This window comes from Plectropomus leopardus, chromosome 12 (assembly GCF_008729295.1).
Source record: "Plectropomus leopardus isolate mb chromosome 12, YSFRI_Pleo_2.0, whole genome shotgun sequence".
Classification (NCBI taxonomy): Eukaryota; Metazoa; Chordata; class Actinopteri; order Perciformes; family Serranidae; genus Plectropomus; species Plectropomus leopardus.
The window spans coordinates 3,341,156-3,367,603 of NC_056474.1; the positions used below are offsets into that span (position 1 = coordinate 3,341,156).

At 40.5% G+C, this 26,448-nt stretch overlaps 1 protein-coding gene across 1 annotated transcript in view; it reads right to left on the reverse strand.

Moving 5' to 3' along the window:
* The window catches only part of LOC121951221 (activated CDC42 kinase 1-like), a 34,180-nt gene extending 14,377 nt beyond the window's left edge, over nt 1-19,803 (reverse strand). Inside the window, 8 exon segments of the mRNA XM_042497472.1 lie at nt 146-272; nt 1,326-1,445; nt 3,080-3,243; nt 4,917-5,069; nt 6,130-6,399; nt 12,041-12,111; nt 14,318-14,495; nt 19,288-19,803. Coding sequence (XP_042353406.1) covers nt 146-272; nt 1,326-1,445; nt 3,080-3,243; nt 4,917-5,069; nt 6,130-6,399; nt 12,041-12,111; nt 14,318-14,495; nt 19,288-19,350 — 1,146 coding nt within the window. The 5' untranslated portion in view covers nt 19,351-19,803.
* Nucleotides 19,804-26,448: the final 6,645 nt, after the last annotated feature.

The window sequence follows — 26,448 nt, forward strand, 5'->3', positions numbered from 1 at the left end:
GCCTCACGTAACTTCTAGTGTAGTAGATAAAAAGCCTCTGAATAAGCGTGTGAATAGATGTGATTTGTTTTCTGGGTCTGCCTTTGTTACTTTAGCTGTAAGCTGGTTTCGTATACATGTAGTATATTTTTGTCTGTGTGTTTACCTGGCTCCCGTTGAGGCCCAGCCACGGCTCCTGGCCATGTGTGAACATCTCCCAGAGAGTGACTCCAAACATCCACGTGTCCGTAGCGTGAGAGAACGTTCTGGTCTTCAGACTCTCCGGAGCGCACCTGCAGCAAGATGGAAAAAAAAAAACATTAAATCAAATATATGTTGAGTTTGGTTTAATTTATTAGTATTCTCATTAGCTACAGCATACTTCCTGAGGTCCAAAAGAGTTTTTGTTCAGATTAATTCTTGTTCTTGTTTTTGTCTGAACTCTTGTTTGATTAGATCAAGGCTTGTATGATGAATACTGGGACATAAATTGGGAATATTTATGTTAAAAATTAACATTTTTTGCACGTATATATATTTTTTAAAAAGGGGTTAGTATTAGCAGTGGTACTAATTTTTTTTACTTCCAACTACTCCTAGTTGTTAGTTTGTTTACTGAATATGTGATGTGGTGATGTTTTTCTTACTTATATTTTAATTTGTTCTTCTATTTGATTTCGCATGTTCAAAATAAAGATCTCACTACTAATACTATTACCACCACTAATACAGTAGTACAGGCTACAGTAGAAAAATAGCCAGATGGCTAACACTGGCGCATTTACAGAAATTCTGATTTATGCAAGTTGTCTTTGTAAATAAAAATGAATGAAAAAAAGGAATTAAATCATTAATGTGAAAAATAATCAGATTTACTTCGGTATTCAATAATCACCAACATTAATCGACGTACATGAAAAGACTGTTTATGTCATTATTAGTATACCAATATATGTATGTATATATACAAGCCAAAAGGTACTTTAATTAGTATTTCAGGGTGGCTACACAAACATTAAAAGCATATTTCAAGCCTACACTGTGTCTGGAAACTTAAAACTAAAACTGATAATTAATATGAATGAAAAGAATAAAAAGAAAGATGGATTGTTCACTCCTTGCGTGACAGAATTCGACAGAGACCAAAAGAAAAACAGCCAGCATTGTTTTGTAAGATTGATCATCACGGCAGGAATGCAGCTGTGATCGGTCAGAATTTTCTGTGGAAACTTTCTGCAGTAACATAAATCACGTTCACGCCCTAACCACTAAAACCACTCATATCCATCCCTGAGGAGCATCCAAGCACAGCGCTGCTTACTGCGCTGCTCTCTCTGTCCACCCACCATGCAAATGGGACCTTTCGATGCTCCTGCATGACGTAGTGCTCGTGGTTGTTGGGCAGCGCCCTCATCAGGCCGAAGTCACCGATCTTCACTCTGTGAGCCGAGGCCAGCAGGATGTTCCTGAGAAGGGAGGGTCTTTTAAGTACGGTCAAGAAGTACCAACTAGAAAGTGGGTTTCCATTACAGATTTGTGGAAAACTTAAGAGATATTTTCGAAATGTCAATTAAACACAATTATAAGATGATTGTGCTTCCGCTGAGTGATGTTATGCGACTTCTCCTAGAAGCCTGGCGATGGATGTTCAAAAAATTAGCAGGTTTATTTCTATTGCAGCCACCGTACCAGCCGTCATTATTTCCAGTTGAAGGCGACGTAGCCGTATGATGCGAGCAATAATGGAAAGGCGAGCCCCTTATACGTGGGAGCGGCCACGAATAAGGGATTAGCCATAGCATCACGTGACCTAGGAAAGACTAAAAAGTGTTTCCATGGCAGTTTAGCGAAATATAGCTTTTTAAAATCGCCTAAAGTACCATCCCATGCCAGCATAAAATCTTTTTTTTTTTTTGCAATAAATGTTTGTTTTTTTCCGAAAGTGACGTGTTTCCAGTACGCATACTTAATGGAAACCCGCCTAGTGGTTCACTTTTAAACTTAAGGGCCGACTGTCAGACTGACAGAGAATAGAATAGAAATCAAATCAAATCAAAAAAGTACCGAAGTCATTGTCTATCATACGCCCCTCTTTTTTAATACTGTGTGACCTACTCCCTTTTTCATCAAGTATTTGGGGATTTTGGTGTGCAGCTGTTTTCATCATATAACCTTTTGGCTACAATTTAAAATAAGTGGCATATGATTTAACTCTAAAGTTTTACTCAGGTTGCACACCACTAATGCCATTAACATACACACACACTGCACAGATGCTCACAAAGCCGCGGAAATACGGCAAAAAAAGAAGAGTATATCTGTGACGGTTTTCTTGTTTTAGACTTTTTTTCTTTTTTTTTTTTTTTAAATAAAGACTTGTTTGGCCATTTGTTGAGGAGAGAAAGAATCATTAAACTGAACATGACATAAAGCATGAAATTTAAATCCCATTATGGTTTCGGTGAATGGTTTCAACCTCAGTGGAAGATGAGCAAAACAGATTTATTTAATGGTCAATTTCTGAGCAACGTTCAGAATGTGATCCAATTTTATAAAATATAGTCCATGTGCAGAACAGTTACAGTTCGCTTAGCATGACCTACTGCAGACTTTAAATTTACAGCTTCAAATAAACCTGAGATGTATTACGAACACAATTAAAACCGCAGCTTGACAAATCCTCTTAGTGTTTGGCGTACTGTGACAGCGGCGTGAAGTCATTACCATTTTATCACAGCTGTAACTGTGAAAATGACTCATTTCTACCAGCCAGACTTCTACTTAGACTTCTCTCAAGCATCATCGTCGTGTCAACAGTTAAGTGAAAGTGACTAATTTGGGCAAAACCAAGAACTTAGACCACCCTGTGCAGCCGGCCAACGGCTGACTCATTTTACTTGTGGGCCAAGTCTCCCTGTAATGGCCTGTAAATTTCTGGGTGGAGGGGAAAGAGAAGCAATATAAATAATTCACCAATAAAAAATAAAAAAATCCCAGAAAGAAAAATAGGTTTTACAGAGACTGTGAAAGTATGTTTTGACCTTTTTACAGCTGCTAAAACGTATTAAGTCCACCTTAAAAAGTCGTCTGCCCCCCCTACCTGGCTGCCAGGTCCCTGTGGATGAACCTCCTCTGCTCCAGATAGGCCATGCCACAGGCCACCTGTACGGCATACTGACACAGAGTGTGGATCAACACGGGGCCCTGTGGACGAACACAACGCAGACGCTCCAGCAGAGAACCCAGAGGAGCCAGCTCGGTCACCTTCAGGACACAGAGAGGGGAAAAGAGAGACAGAGTGGGTGAAAAGAGGAACTTTTAAGTAAAAAGAAAAAGGAATTTTGATTTGTTGTGTATTTTGGGAAACGGTATGTAAGGAGCTACAGCATATACTTGGATATGAGGCCCCTGATAGCTGTTTGTTGCTTTTTCTTTGTAAATTCTCTGAAGAAAATGTTATAGCAAGTGATAGATATTTGGACAAAATACTGCTAGTAGCAAGCAAGAAAGCTATTAAAAACCAACAAAGGACCAACGGTTAACAATTGTGGAAGAAATCTTTTCAATGGAAAAATGGACAAACATAAGGAGACTACAAAAAAGCACTTGAAAAATGGACTGGACTGGACTGAAACAATAATCAATAGATACACTAATCTTCAAGGATGCAAAAATATATTGTCAGCTTTTGTCTTTGAGTTTGTTTTTCTTTTGTAACTGAAATGTCAATGTCATGAATATTTGTGTTAATGATTTAAGCGAAAAAAGCAAAAGGAAAGATTTATTTGAGGTTGAGAGTAAGAAAAGGAGAAAGAAAAATGAAGAAGAAAGTGACAGACAGTAAGGAGAAAGACATTGGCAATTGGTAATCACAACTTTGTCCAAAAACTATTTGGCAAAATGAATCAAAAATACGTCAGACGAAATAACTAGAATATAATAACATGATGAAAACAACAAGATTGAAATGTCAGCCCTTATTTTAGTCCACTTGCTCCTCTCCCTTCCTGTCTCCCCTCTTTTCTCCACTTATGATAAAGGCATTAAAGGGTAACTATTATTACTTTAAATTAGTATTTTTTTAACCTTGGTCCTTTTTTTTCATGTTTTTGTGTCTAAGCGAACAACATTTTTTGAAACTGAGCGAGAAAGGCTGCAATGTAACCACTTGGGGCATGTTCGCTTTGTCAGTGTACGTCCGAAGGCTCAGATTATTATTCCAAGCATCTGACAACAATTATGAAAAGGATATCTACAGACACAGACCTTTTAAAGAGTGAGGATCCTGTTTCTGTAACCAGAAACAGCCCAAATATCACCATCGCCAAACCCACCAGACTCCATTAAAATAACCAGCAATTTTAGCATGTATAGAGCATATTTCCACATCGAAGTGGTTGAATTACGGGTTTATTTCAACCAAATCAGAGTGGATGATTGCTTGAACAGTGGAAATATGAAGCAAAATGTTTTTTGTGAGCTTTATTTTGTTTCTGTCGACTTTGAATAAAGAGTGATAAAATCACTGTTAATTTAAAAGGAGTCTGGTCGGTTTTGTGATATTGATTTCACTGCTGTTTCCGGTTAAACAAAAAGGATCTTACTCTTTAACAAAGAGGTGTATCTCTGTAAGAATGTGTTTTTAGACACTTCAAATTTTAATTTGAGCCTGTCAGCTGCAAAAAACAAGTGCTTCTAGTGGACCATTTTCAGAAATCAGTTAGACACAAACACATGGAAAAATAGGGTCCAGGCTGAAAAATACCAAACTTGCCCTTTAATATGCTTGACCTGATTCCAACAGACTATAACATCATGAAGCCGGCTGAGAGGGACATCTGCGTTAAGTGTGTGTGGGTGTAAGTGAGAGTACAGGCTGACTGATGTGTGTGTATATTCCTCCCTGTGTGTGTGCGTTTTTTCTGTGGGTCCACTACCATCTTCATTGGGTGTGTGAGCACCACACCGTAGAGGCGAATGAGGTTCTGGTGGTCCAGGGAGTGCATGGCGTTGACCTCACAGATGAAGTCCTCCAGAGCGTCGGGCTGGCTGAGCACATCTGTCTTCAGACACTTCACAGCTACGTTCAGCTGGAAACACGGACACAGACTAGGTTTAAAATGTATTCCGAGTATCCAGATTTTTTTTTTTTCCAACCGGAGAATAATGCTTTTACCTCAGAAAAAAACAGTTATTTGCCCTGTTTTTTTCTGAATAAACAAGATTATTGTCTCAGAATTTTGAAAAAAAATTCATTTAAAAATGTTTTAGTTTTTTTGGGGGGAACATTATTATCTCAGAATTCTGGATACGTTTTCATAAAAAATGCTGCTTATTTTTTCTGAATCAATGAGAACATAATCTCAGTATTATGACAAAAAATGTCCTTTTTCTGAATAAACAGGAATTTTATCTCAAAATCAGATCAAAGAAAAAAAAATTTTAACGTCTTGTTTTTCTGAATTGACAAGATTGTTTTCTCAGAATTCGCAGAAAAGTCCTCATAAAAATACTGCCCTTTTTTTTTAACTGATGAGATTATTATCTCAACATTATGACAAAAAATGCCTCGTTTTTACAAATTAAGAAAATTATATTTTCAGGATTATTAAAAGCGTTTTTATTTTTTTAAAAATCATTATCTCAGTATTATGACAAAGTCTTTCAAGAAAAAATATTTGCCCTGTTTTTATTAATGAACAAGATTATATGCTCAGTATTGTGACAAATGCCTTTATGAAGAAAAAAAGTGTTTTTTAATAAGATAATAATCTTGTAAATTTTGTATTTCTGAATCAATGAAATTATCTCATTTATTTAGAAAAATAAGAACATTTTTTTCTCCCATGAAAACTTTTCTCAGAATTTTGAGATAACCATGTTGTTATTCTTGTTTATTAAAAAAGGCATTTTTCTTTAAATGAATGCCGAGTGCTTTCAAATTCTTTCAAGCACTATCACAATTTTTTTGAGCTGCAGCATTTCTACTAAAATTCACAGAAACTCATCATAAAGACAGTTTGAGTACACAGATTCATGCACCTGCTCTGATTAATTCCTACATCAGCGCAAAATGCAAATAAGCTGCATGTTCTATGCAAAAAACACACATTATTTAACACATCATAAATTTAATTTGTGTCTCCTCACCACCTTCCCAGCAGGCGTCAGCCACTCTCCTCTCTTCACTACACCAAAGGAGCCGTCCCCCAGCTTCTCAAACAGCGTCAGGTCCTTCTCTGGGATGAGGCACGTCAGAGCCTGCTGCTGCCCGTCGAGAGGAGCACCACCACCGGGCTGTGTGGACAGGACTCCCTCCCCCAGGCCCAGTGGAGGTGTGGGAGACAGCTTACGAAAGGAGGAGGCCGGCTGGCCCTGCTGGGGGAAGTCTCCTCCGTCTGGACGCTTACCGCTGAACACCTACAGACGAAGAGAAGACAGAGAACAAATGGAGCTGGTTTTAGGGTGAGTAAACCAAAAGTGGAAAATTGACAACTACAAAGAGAATAAGAGAAAGAAAAATTGGGAAAGAAAGTGTGTTTTTAAACTATAAAATAGGAGAGAAAAGGTCCAATAATAAGGACAGACATGAACGAGTTGTGGGCTACGCTCAAGAAGATAAAAGCAATAATTAAGCATTCAGTGTGTTTGCTTAATAATCTATTATTTTGACTTTTTTTTATAAAGTTATTCTACATTATATAATAGTGACCATGCTTCTATGCTTCCTTGTACATAAATGTTAAGATAATTTAAAAAAAAAAAAAAGATGAATGGAGCTGCTTTAAAAACACAGTATGAAGTGTCTACAGCTGCTCGAGTTGTAGACGTCTCGTCATCATGAAGGCCACGTTTGTGTTTTATCCTTCACCTTTATTAGTCATTGAGCTTTCTGCCTGGTCACATCTCACTCAGGAGACACTGGGCCGTGGGTGGAGAATCAATTATAAACTCTATCTCCCACTCTTTTCCATCTCTGTCCGCCCTGAGGAAATATTTTTTTTCCTACTTTATCTCCCTCTCTCTCCCTCAACTGCCCTCCCCCTACTCGCCTCACACACACACACACACACACACACACACACACACACACACACACACACACACAGGATTGACCCACTCACCCTCCGCCGTCAGCCTGCAGCAACACTAGATTAAAGTGACCTGTGAGATCAGGATGCTTTGTGTTGTAAGCAGCTATAGCTGCATTTCCATTGAAAAGTAGCACAAATTTTCAACATGTTTTCATAAAATTTTCAAAGATTTTTGCAGGTTTCCATTAACTACTGTTGGGCAAATATTGGGAGTGGTTCAGTGAGATAAGCGGCGTGTGGCGTTAATTCTCCAGTCAGGTGCCACTGCAGGAGAAGAGGGCGCAACGAGAGGAAAGAGCGCCACTGCTTTCCTTTAACTACTTAAACAGCTCTATGCTCTTGGACGAGTTCTGCCAGCAGCTGTGCACATACATGAGCAAGTAAAAAACCTCCAGAGATGACAAAAAGAGCTGGCAGTTGCCTATGATTATCAAACACGTTATCATTTATCAATAAGTATGGTATTCTTCCACTTAGTCGACTATAATTTGTATAAATAAACCAATTTTCCCACCTTGCCCAAGCGTTAAACCTTTTTTGTGTGTGTGTGTGTGTGTGTGTGTGTGTGTGTGTGTGTGTGTGTGTGTATGTATTTATTAAACTCTCTAGATGTGCATGTTTTTGAAGGTCCGTGAACGGAGCAAAACTTGTAATAAGTTTTGTTTTCCCTCAGCAGCAGTTTGAGTCCCAGGATGGATAACTGATCTATTTATCTGGTCTGAGCTGATCAGAATAATGGATGAGATGAGCCGCTGCTGCTAAAAGCAAACTTTTAGACCCAATAACAATTACGTTTCACTTTCATTGCACCCTGCATTCTACTGCTCTGTCTGTGCCCAGAGTACGCTCTGCACCCTGGAAGTGTAGTGCAATCAATGACCAAACAGTATAAATATATATTTCAATATATTCCAACGCTCCAAATGAACAGCCCAGATCCAAAAATATAAAATCATAATGTGGTGTTAGATTTTTTAATTGTGGTGGGCTGTCACAAATAAATGAATGCGTGGGAAACCCTGTTACACTACCATCCAGTGCTACTGGCACCAGATACAGGTGAGAGAAAATTTAAGGCAGCACAAGGAGACCAATAACAGAATACAGTGTCAATGTAGCCCTCCTGTGTGGCTGCAATATTTATGAAATTGTAAGCCGGCTTTGGTGGATTGCATACCTACAGATGCACTAAATCCACTGTAGCTGCTGAAACTTCAAAAAAGGAATACAGCTCATCATCAAACAGTGAGCCTCGTCATCCTAAATTCTTCCTCATTTCCTGTTGCAAATGCACGTCTGGCCATGTGTTTCACATGTGGCTTGTGAGGTTGTGTGTCAGGAGAGAGTGGTCGGAAATCAGAGTCAAGTTATGGCCGGCATCCAGCAGTCAGACGAGTGGAATCACCGCCATCAAACAGTAAACTCTGGGCTCTTATCTGGACCTGAGGACTCTACCCTCAACACACATACACACACTAAAAACAACAGTGTAACTGCAGGCACAGGCCTTTATGAACACTGAGGTAAATGTAATATCTGTATATGTGTTAAATAATATCTGCACATTAACACATATGGTGTAATGTGTTCAGCAAAAACTAATTGATATACTGTGTTAGTAAGAAACTGAGAACAAAACACACACACACACACACACACACACACACACACACACACAGACTCTTATCAATTCAAGAGAGAGAAACATTTCCTGCCTCTTGGCTTAATCGCTGACAACACAGCAGGAATGACTTAGCTGTTAGGAAGTGCTCATTAGGAAGCACTATTAGATTAGGTGATCTGAATATAACTGTGTGCATATTTGTGTGTGTTAGTGTGGGTTTTCCATTTCCCTAAATCTGAACCAGTACAAGGTGTGTGTTGTGCAGAGCCATTAAGAGAAACCTTTGTTTAGAGGCCCTAAATAAGACTGTTTACCAAAATAGGAATGCACAGGAACTGGTGCTGCTGTCAGATGCAGCGGAAAACGATTGGGGCTAGCGACGTCCCCATCACATTTTTTTATTTCCTTAGAGTAGGCGGAGAAACACCGCAAAAAAGGCAACACACGAGACTCTCTGACTGAACAGTAATGACATACATACTCATAACTGCGGTAAATAACGTAAATAAATAGCATCATAGTGTGTTTATGGTGTGTGGTGTTTCGGCAGGAGGGGCTCAGACACTGTTCTTAAGTTCAACAGAGAGGAGAGACAGAAAGCTTAGTGGAGCAGACGTGACAAAGGCTGCGCTCCGTGTTGCTCTGCATGAAAGTAAAAATAATATTTGAGTAACAGCTGACATAAAACAAAGGGTCGGATGATGTATAAGCTAAATATTCCCAATCAGTCAAAAAATGCCTTGATCAGCCCCCCTACTGAGTGTTGAGATCAGATCAGGACATCCCTAATTAAGGGATAGGGTTACTGTAAGCTTACCCTGTACTGAATAAAGTTGACTTTCAAATTCTAAATCAAAATTTGAATGCTGTTAAGCTTTTTTATTTTTTGCATAAAGTGAATGAGACCAATGCGAACACCTTATTGGCTGATAAACAAAGGTCAGCGCTCAGAAACGGTCCATGTCAGTGAAAAAGAGGTGTCAATGAATCCCCGGTGCCAAACATATTTGACTGGCCAGATATAAACAGTAGCGAGCGGTGTGTGGTTTCACATTCACACCGGACCAGACATGACATAATGCTGCAGACCTTTTTAAAAACACCACATCTCTGCGGTCGCTGTGTGGTAAGTGGGTTTCAAATAGGAGGCTCAGCATTCGAAAGATTCAGAGTATGGGAACACACATACACACATGCTAACACACACATATACACACACAGGGGGCTGAGGAAGCAGATAACTTAAGCTGAAGATGGTGCCAGAGGCGGAAACAGACAGGTGTAATTATAGAAGTCAAGCAGCGTCCTCTGGGCACCGCGACTTCCACTGAGAAGAGCGCGCGCGCACATGCACACGCACACGCACACGCACACACACACACATACACACACACACAACACACACACACACACACACACAGACAGACACACACACACACACACACACACACACACACACACACACACACACACACACACACACACAGATCACTGGTTCGGTATTCCTTCACACACGTCATTCCTCAGAGCCTTGCGTGTGAGTAGGTGTATCATAAATGGTATGAGCTTGTGTATATGGCAGCTTTTAATTTTCCATCTTTATCTTTAATTCTTTATCAAATGGGATTCCTGACCCCATAAAATGATCATTTTTAAGTCCATTACACACCTTGTGTCAAGTTGAATTCAGAAAGAAAAGTTGTTTTTTCTCGTATGACTCCACAGTGAATGCATAATACAGAAAAAGAAAGGATTCTTACTGAAATTGAGTCAAAGAGGGTTTAACAGTGTGATTAACAACAAATCATGCAGTATAATCCAAGTCTCATTTATTCAGCTGTGTGTTCTGTACTACAAACAGACAACCCTTTTTCCAACAGGGAACTGAACTCAAAATAAAACTTATCTATGCTCTCTTCAAAGCCAGACTCCATTGAGAAAAACAGTAATTTTACCTCGCTGAACACAGGAGCTGCTGGTCTACAGCTGCCTCAGTTAGTTTGTTTGTGTTATTGTTTGACTGTGGTGAATCTGAACTAACCATTTCAAACACCAGTCATGCAATAACACACATTTTACTGCTTTTTTTTCTGGCTTTTTTTTCTGGCTTTGAGGAGACAAAAGCTAAGTTTCACTTTAGTTCAGAAAGTCTGTTTGGGAAGTACTGAACATACGGCTGGATAAATCAGACTTGGACTATACTGTGTGATAGTTTGTAAATGGATGTTTTTGACACAGTTGCTGTTAAACATTGACTCCAATGACATAAATTCATCAAGTAAGTTTGCCTTTTTTGGCTTTTTTGTCTACCGTGAAGGAAAGTGTTCTTGCTGCATTCAACATAACACTGAGTGTGTATTTAATATACAAAAGGTCATTTTGTGGGTTAAATATTTGCTTTAAGAAAGTGAGTATGCGACAGTCATGCAGTTGTGTCTCTTTAAGGGGGAAACTTTATGCTTCATGAGGCAACATCTCTGTGAATGCAGCACGCTCTGAATCTCTGTGTCACCGACTCTTGTGACTTGATTTATGTGTGTGTGAATGTGGACGTGCTCATCCTCGTGTAAAGGGTCAAGCTGTCTTTTCTCCGGAGGGATTCCCCCTGTAGATACGGAGGCATCTGTGTGGGAACGTGTTTTTCTTTTATGAAGAAGCCATCAAGTTATTCAGGGAATTCCTGATAACTCCTCCATAATCATCAAAGATCTGATGCATAAATAATTCATCATTTTAAAAATTCTTGCTTTCTAATTCTTGTTTTTGTTGAAAATTCAAGAATATTTCTATGTTTTCAGTTGTAATTACTATTTGGATTAACTTATCTTTTATGTCACCCACCCTGCTTTAAACAAGATATGAACTTTGCATGAATTTTTGGTTTAGAAAAAATAAAATGTTTTTTTATAAATGCTCTTATAGTTTAATGAAAAGTGATCTTAACTGCTGTAAGGAGTGTTTGGAAATACTGAAACCAACCTGTCAATTATGCATAACAGTTAATTCAAGTTCAACCATCACACTGCACTTCATAATCCCCAGAGTGCCAAACAAATATTATTTTCTTCCCCCATCTTTGTTAGTACACTTACACGCACATAAAAAAATGTATAATGCAAATATTAATTTGTAAAGATGTTGCTAAACGTGATCATATCATCTGTACAGGGGGAAACTGGAGCTGCAGTGTTGTTTCTAGCATGTATTGTTCATGTGTTTGAACGTGTCCACACTCAGACAGACAGACAGACGCCACCATGGCGACATAATGTCAAGCATACCATGTACCATAATAAATGAGTCCTGTGTGTATGCACGTGTTGTGTCTGACTGTGTCTGTCACCTTGCTCATCCAGGACTTGCGCTTGCACATAGCTTTCCTCCTTTTCACAGCCTCCCACAGTCGTCTCTGTCCTTTATGTAAAGAATAAAAGAAAAACAGAGAGAGATACACTGTTGGTCAGTGGTAACACAAAACAATGAAGACTGCAGCTCCTGCTTCTCCAGATGCAAGACAACCAATATGATCAGGTAAGACTTTAGTTACAGAAGTTACATTATATTAATTTTCATTAGTCTGGGAAGAAAACTGAGAGCAGAACAAAACAAATTCAACACAAAACGCCTAGATTTGATATGAAAGAGGATAAAAAGGAGGACACATATAATATATGTGCGAAGAGATTGGAAATTAAGCAAATACAAGAAAGAAGAAAAGACTGAGCACACAGAGAACAGTGAGCTGAGCGGAGAAAAAAAGATGTAAAGAATATATGAACAGGAGAAGCGGGTGTAATTAGTTTTCAGCGGCTCGGTAGCCGAGGCCCTGAGGGCCTCAATAACGGGATTTAGAACATTACTGCTGCCTCTTCTCACACAACACACACACACACACACACACAAGACTTGGCACTTAAGTGTCCCTTTCTATTGTGCCTAATTGCCAGTTGTGGCTTTAAAATGATATTAAGGGTGTTAGTGACGGAGGATTTGCTCCAGCTACGCTGAGGGTGAGCCAAATGACACACTGCCATTACTGCAGACAAAAGTCGTATTTCAGGCTAAATATAGAAGCAGAATATCGCCTATTATTGTCATACAAAAGCACAGAGATAATTGGATAAGACACTTATCATAAAAATTAGCTTTTAATCCATCTGTAGTGTATAATTAATGAGTCAAAACGACACAAATTGGACAAAGAGTGCGCCACTCTCGAGATAAACTTAACGACATCTAATGAGAGAAAAACGCGGGCGAGATAAACACTGCGTGGATTATTCAAGAAGGGAGGAGAAGAGCAAACAGAAAAAAAGAGCCAGGCAGTTGGACACTTGCATGTGGCAGCTTCTGAAAGTCACTCTCCGATTTGATTTGGATTTTTACCACCAAATGATATTTTTATTATCCTCCAAACTGACTGCTGAAGATTTGTAGTGTCAGTCTGTTTATTTCAAATCTTGAAAAAGATGATAAATAAAAACAAGACAAAGAGTATACAGCCGCATGCTGGTGGCTATGCAATCTCAAAACCCAGCGACTATTGACTGATGATGATGAAGCAAAAGGCCAATATTTCAGGCTGATTCAGTGAAGCCAGCGAAAATAGACTTCGTCTTCTGTGTGCTGGTCTTTTCAGCAAATCTCTATAAACTGCTTGTGTATATGTTTTCTGCATCATATTCAAATATCTGGTATCCCCTTGCTATATTCTTACAAATACCTGGATTTTTTGTTTTATGACTCCCTTGATTTAAAACCAAATGTGTTGTACCTGGCAAGAAGCTGAGGCTAAAATTTTTATTTTCGAAACAAGTTTCTTTTAATGTGAAAAACACATCTTGTTGCTGCAACTTTTTTCCTGTGTTGGACAACAGTGATCTTTTGTACATGCACGCCTCTGCTCAGTGTCTCCATATGGGATTTGTCTTTCATTACCTTAGAGTATGAAAGGCTGTGATGTGGTGAGTACAGATGAATTTAATTTTTGCATTTCCATTAAGAAAAACATTTTTTTTCAGATATTTTTTGGGGGCATTTTCGCCTTTGATTGATAGGACAGTGTGAAAGGGGGAGAGAGAGAGGGGGCTACATGCAGCAAAGCACCGAGAATTGAACTGCGAGGACAAAGCCTCTACATGGGATTCGTGCTCTATCTACTGCTTGTTGTTGGCAGAGAAGAGAGCGGAGCGGACATTCAGAGACACTGGCGGAGACACCGACGGAGAATGAGACCGAGCAGACATTCGGAGACACCAGCAGAGACACCGACAGAGAAAGAGAGCCAGCGCACATTCAGAGACACCAGTGGCGAATATTGGCCCTCTCCCCCAGAGGTCGATTAGATTCGGGGATTGACCAGAGAGTTTTTAAGATGGGTCAGGTCACTGAAATCAACAGCTGCCACCTGCTCACGTTAACTTTGCTCAGTCTAATGTGATTCTTAAAATAACTTATTTTTCATATTAACTACGACAATTTCCAGGATTTCAGCGGAACTGAACTAGAACTCGGTGTTTTAGTAGAATGAAATAGATAATAATAGCTATTATTGTTAAAAAACACTCAAACAAACACTCTTTTTAGTACATTACCCACAAACACACACAAAGTTTCTCACCAGGTCGACCCATGCCAATCTTCTCCAGGTCTTCATTCTTGACGTAGTCGAAGTGTGACAGCCGCGTGACGTTAAGGTCATCTCGAATCCGCAGGAAGTACTGCTGCAGCTGCACCTCCATCAGCAGCTCTAGCAGCCATTCTGTGCCCTCCTCACACTGCATGCTACTGCCCAGTTTCTGCAAACACACACACACACACACACACACACACACACACACACACACACACACACAAAGAATACAGGAAACTGAGTTCAATATTCTTTCAGCGGTTTTCTCAATGCTTGGCTACAAAATAGAGCGTGAAAGAAAGTCATTTAGCAACAATCAAACCATTCTTTTCTGCAGAAAAAGAGAGGAAATCGTTTACAGCCCACTGAAATACCTGCTCAGGCGCTCAGACATTTACATCAGAGTCCACGAATAGTCAGAAACATACACACACACACATATGGGCACACACATGCTGCAGAATGGGTTGCCCAAATTTACATCACATAAACAAGGACATGGAGAGCAGCGAGAGGGGGTGAACATAGCATTCGCTGCACAGCGTACACTAATTTTACTTTGAAAGTTTTAAGTAGTCTTTGATTACACAGATCCTGTGTCATTGTGGTGTTAATATACTACTTAGTCAACAATTCAACAGCATGTAAATAGGTTAATAACTACTCTGGAACCAGAAGGTGGCATTTTTAGGCAGAAAATCAGTCATGCAACAGACAGAGATACATGATGCACATCTGGTGTTCATAAGTGTAAGTGAAGACAAACGGGAGAGCCCTAAACAATCTAACCACAACATATATACTGTACTACGTCCCGCCTCAAGACACTGAGTCAGACCATCAATCTTCAACGTCAAAACACAACACCCGAGCTTAAAACACCATCCATCACTGTCTACTTAACATAACAAGCTGAAGCTAGCACATGTAGACCAAAGTCATCTTAAATCCGAGATAAGCTTCTTCATAACCCTTGAGGATATACCTGAATGTGAATACGTTAATTCAGATAAGCTGAAATAATGTGATGAAAACGTATTTATTCTACCAGAAGTTGCTCATTATTATTTGGGGGGAAAAACGCCATGATTGACATGTTGGTTTCATCAAATCAATTCATATACTGTGAGTCCCCACGAGATAAAGATGCCCTTTCTGTCTGCAATACAGGTCTTTTTTTACTAATTAGTTTAGTTTAATTTAGCACACATTATTGAAAATTGTCTGTCACTCTCTCGCATCAAGAAATAGGACTTGTTTTGCGCTCCAGTAGCAAGAGAAAAGCCAGGTTATTAAGTTGGACTTATTTCAAAGCCCCTAAATTATACATCGAAATGAAGCTTAGAACCTGTAGTTTTTTGCTGTGTGTATACAGCTGTATGTATTTGCTGTATTAATATTAGGATAGAAACAGAAAAACATTTTCTCAACAATAACTAACGTCAACAAGGCTACTAATCAAGATAATAGCATTAAATAGAGAGTAAAATCAAGAGAGAACTTTGAAAATGAAACACTGCAAAAGCTCGTCTACTCCTCCAATCCACCTGTTCATACTGGTCCACTGTGTTAATCCCAGTCTCAGCGGGGACGAGAAGCAAGCTAATCAACTCAAAAAATGACGAACATCCCTAATCCGCAGAGATTGACAGGGAGACCTTTCGGGTGGATGCTCGGGGGCGGAGGGGTCGCACCACTGAGTTGTAATTACACTCCGTGAATGAGGAACTTCCTGTGCTGGCTGCGACGAGGTTGCAAGGTCCGGAGAAAAGTGTCAGAGGTCACAGCTTCCTTTCTGTCATTTAAACTTCTTAATGGGCTTGGTTAGAGGTCGCTTCCTCGTCCTTAATGACTGTGATTTTTTTCTTTCTCACACATACCTAACGCTGGTCCGTAAAAATAAAGTTGACAGATGACCGGTGCCAAATCGCTAAAAAAAAATGGAAAGTGAGTGGTCCTGTATTTTCCATGAATTATTGATGTGAGGTCGGACCTGGGAGGGCTCAATCCCCAATGGTTATGCCAGATGTCATGATACAAATCCATTGCAACGTACGTAAAAGTGGGTCAGGTGATATCTCTTTAGCGAAGTCCAAACATGCAGCTTCGGCTCTCCGAAGTCCACTTAATCAGGTCAAAACAAAGTATTTGTAGCTTTTTTTCTGTTAAAATGCACACTTTGAGATTCTTTGATGTATGTCTGAAGACAAATCCTCTGGTTTGAGGCTGCTATTAACCTGTAAGATCCACTTTATAGAGATGCAGGCTGCACCGAATGCCTGCGGTGCCTGTGGCTTTAGGATCAACTACAGCTGCAGTCATTTGAATCCGTCTCCATATTTTGCATTTTGCTGCATCATGCCTGACCCGTACCCTGAGAAAGACGATACAGCGGTCTGTTTGGCTGGTTCACTACCTCGCTAAGCTGAGCCAAATGCTCTCCTAACATGTGACATGTTTATTTGGTTTGCAGTTCATGCAATCAAGACTTTAAAGTTTTCCACAACAATATTTAAACAAACGTTCTTATGCATCCACCAAAGTAACATTTCTCTGTAAAGCTCAACATATTCTATGGAGCATACACCATGAACTATTAGACCTCTTATTTTCCACAGCGCAGCCCCGAGAGTAATCTCCCCTGGCAGTCAACATGTATGTGTTATTTCACTGAGCCAAGCCAAAGACGCAAGTCAGCTTCCTCTTGGGCCTCTTTCCATGACAGTGTCACATCTAAGGCATGAGGGGTCAAAATCAAGGTGCTTAAGCCCTTCGGTCTTATTTCTCTGTCAACTTGTTAACCAATTTACAAAACTCATTGAACAAGAGATTAAGTTTTACCCTTTTTGGAGACAGGTGCTGTACAGAAATTGGTTGCCATTCATTCATTTATAGAGGTGGTTAAGATGGGTTGTCTTCAGTCTGACAAAGAAAAATTGTCACAAATTACACTTAAATAACGTTGTGGGAGGAAACAAAGATTGAGCTGTTCTTTCTTCTCGTCATGTTGTCATAAACAATATCAAAAGAGTTACTTCATCCCTCCAAAAGACCATTTGCATATCAATTACTCACCCTGTGTTACACTGAATTAGTGAAATGAAACTTGATTTTCTCACATCATTCACAAAAAAAATAAAGAACCCAAAAACTAAGAAAATCCTTTTTAAGTGTTGCACGTGACTCAGAATAATGCCACTCCAATCAGATTTGGCTGTTTAATACTAATTTCTGATTTTCTTTTTTTCTCATGTAAAGTTTTTAAGTTTGAACAGGGTACAGCGAGATGTTGTGTGACAAAGAAATTCATGTTGTAATCTAATAATAAAGCATACTGCCCAACAGAAGATTTTGGCTGACACTAGATATCAAACAAAAGCCAGTATTAAGTTGCTGTGAGCTGTAAATTCATCACTTCTAAACAGAAAGCAGAAGACAATGCTATCTAGGAGCCTTGCAGTGCAAAACGTCTCCTCTTCCAAGCCAATGCATCTTGTCCGCATCCGCCTGTACGAAAGAGCAGCATAAAAGTAAAGAGCGCCCACTCTGTAGCAAAATCTGGAGACCAAAATCTTTGTATTAGCTCATTGAACACAGGAGCTACTTGTCTATCGCCTCAATCAGTTTCTTAGTTTGTCCTATTTTGTGACTTTGTTTAGTCTGGCCTAACCCTTTAAAACACCAAAGTTCGCACAATAAGACTCCATATAAAAAAGCTGTAATTTTACCTCACTGAACACAGGCGCTGCTGGTCTCTTGCTGCCTCAATCTGTAGTTTGTTTGTGTAACTGCATGACTTTGGTGTTTCAAAGGTTTAGTTCGGATTCACCAAAGTCACACAATAACAAACAAACTAATAATCGAGGCAGTGGTAGACCAGCGAGGTAAAATTGCTGTTTTTGTCAGGGGAGTTTGGCTTTAAAGAGAGCATAGATAAGTCTGACTTACCATTCAGTTCCACATCAGAAAGGGCTGTTTGCTTTACACTGAGCATACAGCTGGATAAAATGAGACTATACTGCACAAGATGTGTCAGAGCTTGTAAACATATGTTTTGTTAACCACAACCCCCTAACACTGCAATTCATTAAGAATTTTTTTCTGTTTTGGCATCTTCGTTCTCTGTGGAGGCACGCAAGAAAAACAAAGTTTTCCTCATTAATTTAATCTAACATGGGGGGAGTAAATGGTGGTTCGGGGTGTGAAGTAGTCATTTCAAAATGCTTATCTTGACTGCTTCTATAACAGGATGAGGAGGAAGATTCACATTGAGGAGGTGTGAGGTCAGCAGGAGAATCTCTACGTTCAAACTTCATTAAGTGTGACATGTGGCAGGACCCTGAGGAATCCAACCAGGGCCAGAAGTCCCGCATAAGGGCTCTAAATAGTGTCATTTCCCCACATGTGCAGATTTCTTTTCTTTCAGGAACATAAAATGTTACAACATCAGGAGCACAGACCAACTGGTTTTCAGTTTCAAATGAAAAGTAAAGAGAACCAGACAGAAAGTATGACACAGAGAGCGGAGAGAGGGATGCAGGAATTCAGATGCAGAGAAACAACATGATGTCCCTGCTGAGAAATGCCTCTGGCCTGAACTCATTCCTCATGGTGGTGGAGAAATGCACACGCACACACACATATGCTATCACGCACACACACACAACTCCTGGCCAAAGCCATGTCCTGTATTAGATCTGTTCTGCTCTAACATCCTGCTGCAATAACAACAACCCTCCCAGAGGACAGCCCCAGTCCAGCTGGAGAGCACACACACACACACACACACACACAGAGTCAGACCACTGACCTCCACCATATTCATGATATAAACACTACATTCAAACATCTGGATAGACCACATGATCCTGACTGTAGTTACTAATATCACATATTATATTTCCAAATGATAAAAATCGCTCAGTGGAGAGCAGACATCAGACAGACACCAGACTTACTCGATATACGTGAAAGTGTGCCAGGAAGGGGAATGACTTTTTCAGCTTGTCAAAACGCCGCATCCTGAATTCCTTTCGTCTGGATGAGTGTAGGTGCAAAAAAATATGTATATTTTTTTAAATGTGCGTTTAAATGGCCAGAGGTGGCTGTTTGTCTCTTAGATCACTACCAGAGCCACAGTCCTCCCAGTTTGACGTTACCAGTCTCTGAGGGAATTCAAAGAAGCGCAGGCGCTCCTCGGATCCAGACCAGCAGCCCCAAAGCCGAGAGGGGGAAGAAAAACTTCCTAAGATCCTGTACGCAAATCTACAACATTCCATGGCGGGGTAATCGTCCAGTAAGCCCCTTCTTCAGCTGCAGCTCCCCGGGGACGGCGAAGAGGCATCCATGTAGCACTTCAACGTGCAAAGGAGAACATAAACTGTGTTTTAATATGTTGAAAAAAAGTCTGTGGAGTGATTAAGAGCTCGCAGAGAAAGCCTCTCAGCTCGGCCCTGTGCCCAGTCTAGCCATGTGTGCTCCTCAAACAGCAGTGAGCCAGTGATCCAAAGTTGCAGAACTTCACAAATAAGTCACTCCTCCTTCCTCCCTTCCTCTCTCTCGCTCTCTCTCTCTCTCACACACACAGACGCCCTCTCTCTCTCTTTCTGTCTTTGCGCATGCAGCTACTGTCTGTTTGCTTTTCCATCCCTCCATCGAGCGTGGGGCTAAAAATAGGAGCGACTTCTCCCCGATTCAATCACTTGCCAGTCGGGCAGCCAGCAGGGCGAGAGACCGAGTGACTGTCTCTGGTTTCACATTTTAGGGTGCAACAAGATGTGTGTCTGGTCGCTTTCACAGAACAGCGATGCGTTTATATCATCTTTCTTATGACTTGATCTCCCACTTTCTCCCCCCGTAGCCCTTTTCCTATCCCCCTGCACTACTTTACCCCTGCTCCACTCCTCACCCTATCTTTCTGTCCCTCTTGCCCTCCTCCTCTCCCTCCTGCAGGCAGTCAGACGGTCCATGCAGTGCAGAGCAGTGCGTGGTGCAGAGGACAGAGGCTTCATGGTATTCAGCCCGGAGGAGCATTTGATCCGGGGCCAAAGGGTCACATTCAACTGCAGGATGGAGAGCTTGTTTCCTGTGATGCAACCCCCCAAACACACACACACACTCACACTCACACACATACACACACGCACACACGCACACACGCAAAACCACGACCACTTCTTCCCCTTCTCCACTACTCAATCTCTTCTCATTATCCCAGCTTGTTCTAAAATTCACCACAGTGGAGAAGTTCCACTTTTGGGGTTTTTGGTTTGACTATCACTGACACCACTTTTGAGCCACACTCTTGTGGTATAAACTCCAGGGACAAGGACAGGTCAAAAAACCTATAACAGCAGTCGCATAGTGAAATTCACATCCCAAATTTCTGATGCTGTCAGGATTTTATCCCTGGTTGTCTTCAATTGCACAAGCCATCCTTAAACCTCTTTTTCTTTGCAGCGTAGCAACACCATTTTAGAGCCACAACCAAAGATATCACCAGGTTTCTGTCACGATGGTCATCTTTCGTCCGAGACAGCCCAAAATCGCAGCGTGCATAGTGAGCTTAAAGCAGTGGTCCCCCGCCAGTGGGTCGCAGTCCTGGGTGCAATGGGTGAAACTGTACCGTTTGCTCAGAGTTCATAGGTTTAAATACTTGTCATTTTTCAACCTAAAAAGCATGTTTGAAAGACAGCAGTAGCATCATGACGCAGAAACACTTCTAGCGTATAAACAATCACACATCTACAACACTGAATCATTCTGCAATAGTACAAATAGAGAAGACAAAGAGGCAGCAGATGTCGATCTGTGGTTAACACTTAAATTTACAGCTCAAAATAAAAAAACAATTATCTTAACAAGACCTGCCCTCGCCTACTCCTCCTCCTCCTCTCTGACGTCTTTTCTGTCTTTTACCACTGCAGCATAAAAAGTCCTAACCTCACCCTTTTTTCTCCCTTTCCCTCACTCCGTCATTAATCCCCTCTCTCAGCCTCCCTCCCTCCCTCCCCAGGGTCTGGCCAACCCGTTGCATTTTCTTCTTTATTTGGTGCTGCCTTTTATTTCCTGCCTCTAATCCTCCAAAAATGTTATCTCTCTCCTCTTCTGCTGACTATAAACAAACCCTTACCAGCTGCTTTTCAGACCCGCAGCAGAAAGCCCCCGATCGCTCCGTTTCTCACCAGAGCCGATTAATAAAAGCTATTGCTTTTGTCATATCGCAGGTTTTTTGTTCTCCCCGCTTTTTGTTCTTCTTGGCTTTTTAATAAACCTATTCAGTGTTTGACTTTTTGCCTCTGACTGGATATTTTGCTCTCCATGTTCCTCATTCACCGCCACTCTCCTCTGCTTTTAATTAGGATGTCTTGTGTTTACTAGGAAGGAAGGGAGGTGAGCAGACGGTGGAGTCACACAGAGCAGGGAAAGCCAAAACAACAACAAAATACGGATGTTGTCATAAAAGTTCAGGCTTTAATTAAAAACAGGACAGCAGATATGTCTGAAGGGCATCTGGTGCTGTGTGCTATGATTTTGGTATGTTGGTTTGTGACTACATGTCTCCATTTGCAACAAGGCGAGCAGTATTTCTTGTCTTATCTGATTTGCTGTGACGTAAGCTGACGCAGGAACGGTCATTCAGAAAAGAGCTTCGGTGTGCATTAAGACTTTAGGCTAAATATTTCTCTGAATATCTGTTGGAACATCGTAAGCAATTCGTACCTATAATTGAAGAACATTTAATACATTTAATCTATTTGTCTTACTGACACTCTTCATCAAAATATCATTAAAAACATGAAAGAAAAAGTCAATAACAGGATTTCTCTCTTTTGCCCTCACTCATAACTGTCTAAACTAACCACATCAATGATGGAAAGCGAGAGAAGAAAATGTAGCAACAATAGAAAAAAAGGACAAGCACTTTGTGTCCAAGTCATTGCACATGGGCTCAATATCAACACTGTTTTCCCTTGGTCACATATGGCGAGTTACGGAGATGCTTTCTTAAATGAAGACAGTATTTAACCAAATAAAAAATAAAAAATACAAAGTTCTTACACACAACAAAGTCATATTTTTGATCATTTTTGCTCCCTGTATTGTATTTAACAATCAAATCGAGTTTCTAATCAAGCCTGCAAGTTTTCCACTACAAAATCAGAAAAACACTCTCCTCATCACACATACTGCTTCAGAGCTCCAACTCTCCCTCACACACAGTACAGGATGCTGCAAACCTCCTAAAGGTCCACAGTCTCGAGAGTACCTTTTATTTTTCATGCGCTCTCACAAATGTTTTATGAGTGGGGCTAGCTGGCTCCACTGTCCATCATTTTAAGAGTTTAGGTGTGGATTCCTCCTGGACTCGTTCAGCCATCAGTTGTCTCATTCACACAGTCACTCAGCGGCAGAGGTGACGTCAAGAATCTGGCTCTAAATCAACGAGCACACAGGATGTGACAGGACAGGAGGAGGAAAAAAAAAAGCCCTCTCCTCCTCTTTCAAACCACACACACACACACACACAGAGTCTGGAAACACATCTCCCTGAAGTGAGTTATGCCATTAATGGCACACAAATTCCCTGAAGTCCACACGTTTTCTGCTGAGAACTCTTTTTAACTGTAAGTTGGCGAATGTGCTTCAGCCGCAGTAAAGTCAGTTTTACTGCGATGACAAATAGGAAAATAATGTTTGCTTTAGTATAGGAACAGTTATGTAATTCTCAGATGATGAAAATAGCCTGCATTCTTTACAATTAGCCTCTTTACAAAAAGCCTGTAACAGCCTCTTCTGCACAGCTGATAGTGTTATTAGTCAATTAGCAGATTAAAAGAAAATTAATTAACAAATATTAAAGAAAGAAAGAAAGAAAGAATGCCTCTTTAACCTTTAGACCCTATTTCGACACCAGTTTTCTTGTGCTACGTTCAGACATGACTTACAAGCTATTTAACCCTTAGAAACTTGTGCAAATTGGTTTGATTTCTTTCAGAAACATGGGGATTCAGGCAATGATGAACTTGGCGAGAAATGTCTCACTAATTGCGAGAAATTAGTAAAAGGTGACAAAGAAAATGAGGATCAAAATTAGTTTTAGTTTAAAAAATATATGTATATATGTGTGTGTGTATGTATATATATATATATATATACATACATACATACACACAAACATTATTTAAAAAGATATTTTAAAAATAGTTTCTTTCTTTCTTTCTTTCAATTTTTTTTGCTAATTTTCCGGTACTTTTCTTCTAACTTTTTGCTAATTTCTTGCTATTTTTGGGGCCATGTATTGCTGAATTGCTCATTGCCTCCAAATATGAGAATCTGATGCTTCTCTTAGTCATACATGATAATAACCTGGATTCTGGACTGCTGGTCAGATAAAACAAGCTATTTGATGATGTCACCTTGGGCTCAGTGAAATCGCACAGGGCATGTTTCACTATTTTCTAAAATTTGATTGACAATAATCAAGAAACTACTGGGCAGATAAATCAATAAGAAAATTATCGCTACTTGCAGCCCTAACTGCTGGGTTTAAAATCTCAACAAAAATAAAGATTTTTTGGAGAAAAAGTCTGATAAAAAAAAGAGCTGATTCTCAGAAACACTGACATAAACATGATGCGAAAGAAGTGGACAGTACAGTACATTTAGTTATTTAGGGGACTGAATGTGTGATGCTGCAGTGTTTACTGAGCAGTGTATGTAGAGCATCACATATCCCAAAATTTACTCTGATGTAAATCAGTGGAAGGAATGTGTCACGGTGCCGTCAGCTGCTCTCTCACTAAGCAGATTAGACCAATACGATTAATGGTCAGTAAGTGGACCTGCAGCTCCACCGTGACACCACTAGGTAGCACCAACTCTGTGATGGAGTATTCAGTGAGGTGGATGGATCTTTTTTGCATTAGGTCACTTTATGCTGATTGCTTTGTATATTGCACTGTATTCATAGTGACATGAAGAGAATCAGGATTTAACGAGTCAGCTGAGAAACGGAACAAACTTAAAACTGCCTCAGTGACATTAACTGTTGGATGGCACAAAAATTTCAACTTAAAATTAGAAATCATACTGTCGAGTTTCCCTAAACTTATCAGCCCCATAGCAAATGCCCTCAGTCCTCTATCAGATAATATTAAGCCTGCCGCCAGAAATCTAGGAGAAATATTCCACTCTGACCTAACCCTCCAACCACATATCAATAAAGTTGTCCGGTCCTGTTTAATGCATATTAGAACCATCTCCAGAATCAAATCGATACTCTCCCATTCAGACCTAGAAAAAGATAATTCATGCACTAATTGTAGACTATTGTAACTCCCTCCTCTCTGGCATAAATCAAAAATCACTTTCCCACCTCCAACTAGTTCAGAATGCAGCAGCTCGGCTTCTCGCTGGTTTTAACAAATTATATCACATCACCCCGATCCTCCCTGTTCGTTTTCGAATTGATTTTTAAGATTTTACTGATCAGTTTTAAAGCTCATCTGGTTCTGGCCCCAAGCTACATAATAGAAATGATAACCTCTTATGAGCCAGTTTGCAGCCTTAGATCCTCAGGGGCCCTTCTGGCTGTTTCAGAGTTGAGCCTTAAAACTAAAGGTGACCGTGCTTTTGCCATGAGGGCCCATCAGCTTTGGAAAGTGCAATGCTCTTTCAGACCATATTTGAAATCTCATTCATACATCTACCTTCTAATGTGGACCTCAGTCTGTACAAAGCTAGAAACAACTACATTATTTGTCTTGTTAATTTGTTAAATATGTTCACAGTCAAGTGATTTCTCTCTTACAGACACTGAAATGAGAGTAAATAAAACTCTCCAGTTGTGACTGACTTGTTTGTTCCCTCACACTCACAAAGAAGCGGCGACTGTCGGCCTCTCCGGCTGCTCCTATCTGGCCTCCATCTCTTTCTTCTGTGTACACAAACACACACAGTAGTATGACTCAACGGCTGCTCAGCTGGAATATGAAAGGATGCTAAGCCCCAGTTAAACATCTGACCGTGTAGACTTTATTATCATGAATAGACATCAAATTAGAGGCTCACCGGCTAATGAGATTATGAAGAACAAAGCGCTGTGTGAGGTCTGCATTTTGTCCGAGCTCTTCAACACACACACACACACACACACACACACACACACACACACACACATTATGCTTGATTCTGTAATATGATGCTCACTGTACACAGACACAGGCACGCAGAGGCATGCACTCACATCGGCTGAATTCACACTGACGTACAGTGTTGGGAATTAAGATGGCTTAGTGGATACGGGTGGACCCGCTGCCAGTGCATTTCTAAAATAAGTCGCAACCTTTTGGTGGCAAAGCATCAATCTGTGGTTTGGTGGCTGGTGCCAAAAACCGGCAGAGCAGAGTGAAGGAGTAGTTGAACAAACATCATTAATCCTTTTTTACAACTGTGCAAGAAAAATATCTACACACAAGCCGACGCCTCTGACGGAGGCCTGCGTGCACAGACACAGAGGTGCGTCACTCCTGATCTCACAGATTGTAACCCTCTGTCAAAGTCTGGCTTTTTACGCTCTCCTTAAATCCCCCCACCCCACGCCACCTCATCATTCACAGAGTCAGGAGAGGAGAGGCAGCGAGTGGTGGTGGGCGAGAAGAACAGACTGTGGGAATGAAAAAAGTTTAGGACACAAACAGGCTGCTTCCAGGCGAACACACGACATATGTGTCCCCTTTTGGTAGCCTGGACTAATATGCATAATGCCAGAATGCCAAAACAACCCCCACTAATGCTTCCTAACATCCCCTCCGCCATGAAAAAACACCCATCCTAAGTGATCTCGTCTCTGATCCCCTAAAGCTGGTTAAGAGGGGAAAGGAGGGCGTTTGTGAAAAATGTCGGTCAATGATGGTTGACCTCCTGCAGACACTCAACGGCGTGTGAACAACATATGTAGCACGAAATGTTCTGCAGTGACATACAGGGTTCCCACACATTTCCACTGATAAAACTTCAAAACTTCTCTGTGACTTTTAAAGGTACCATAATGAAATCAGAAAGAGAGAGAATGCAGGGAGAAAATTAACTAACAAACGTGAAACAGATACAGCAAA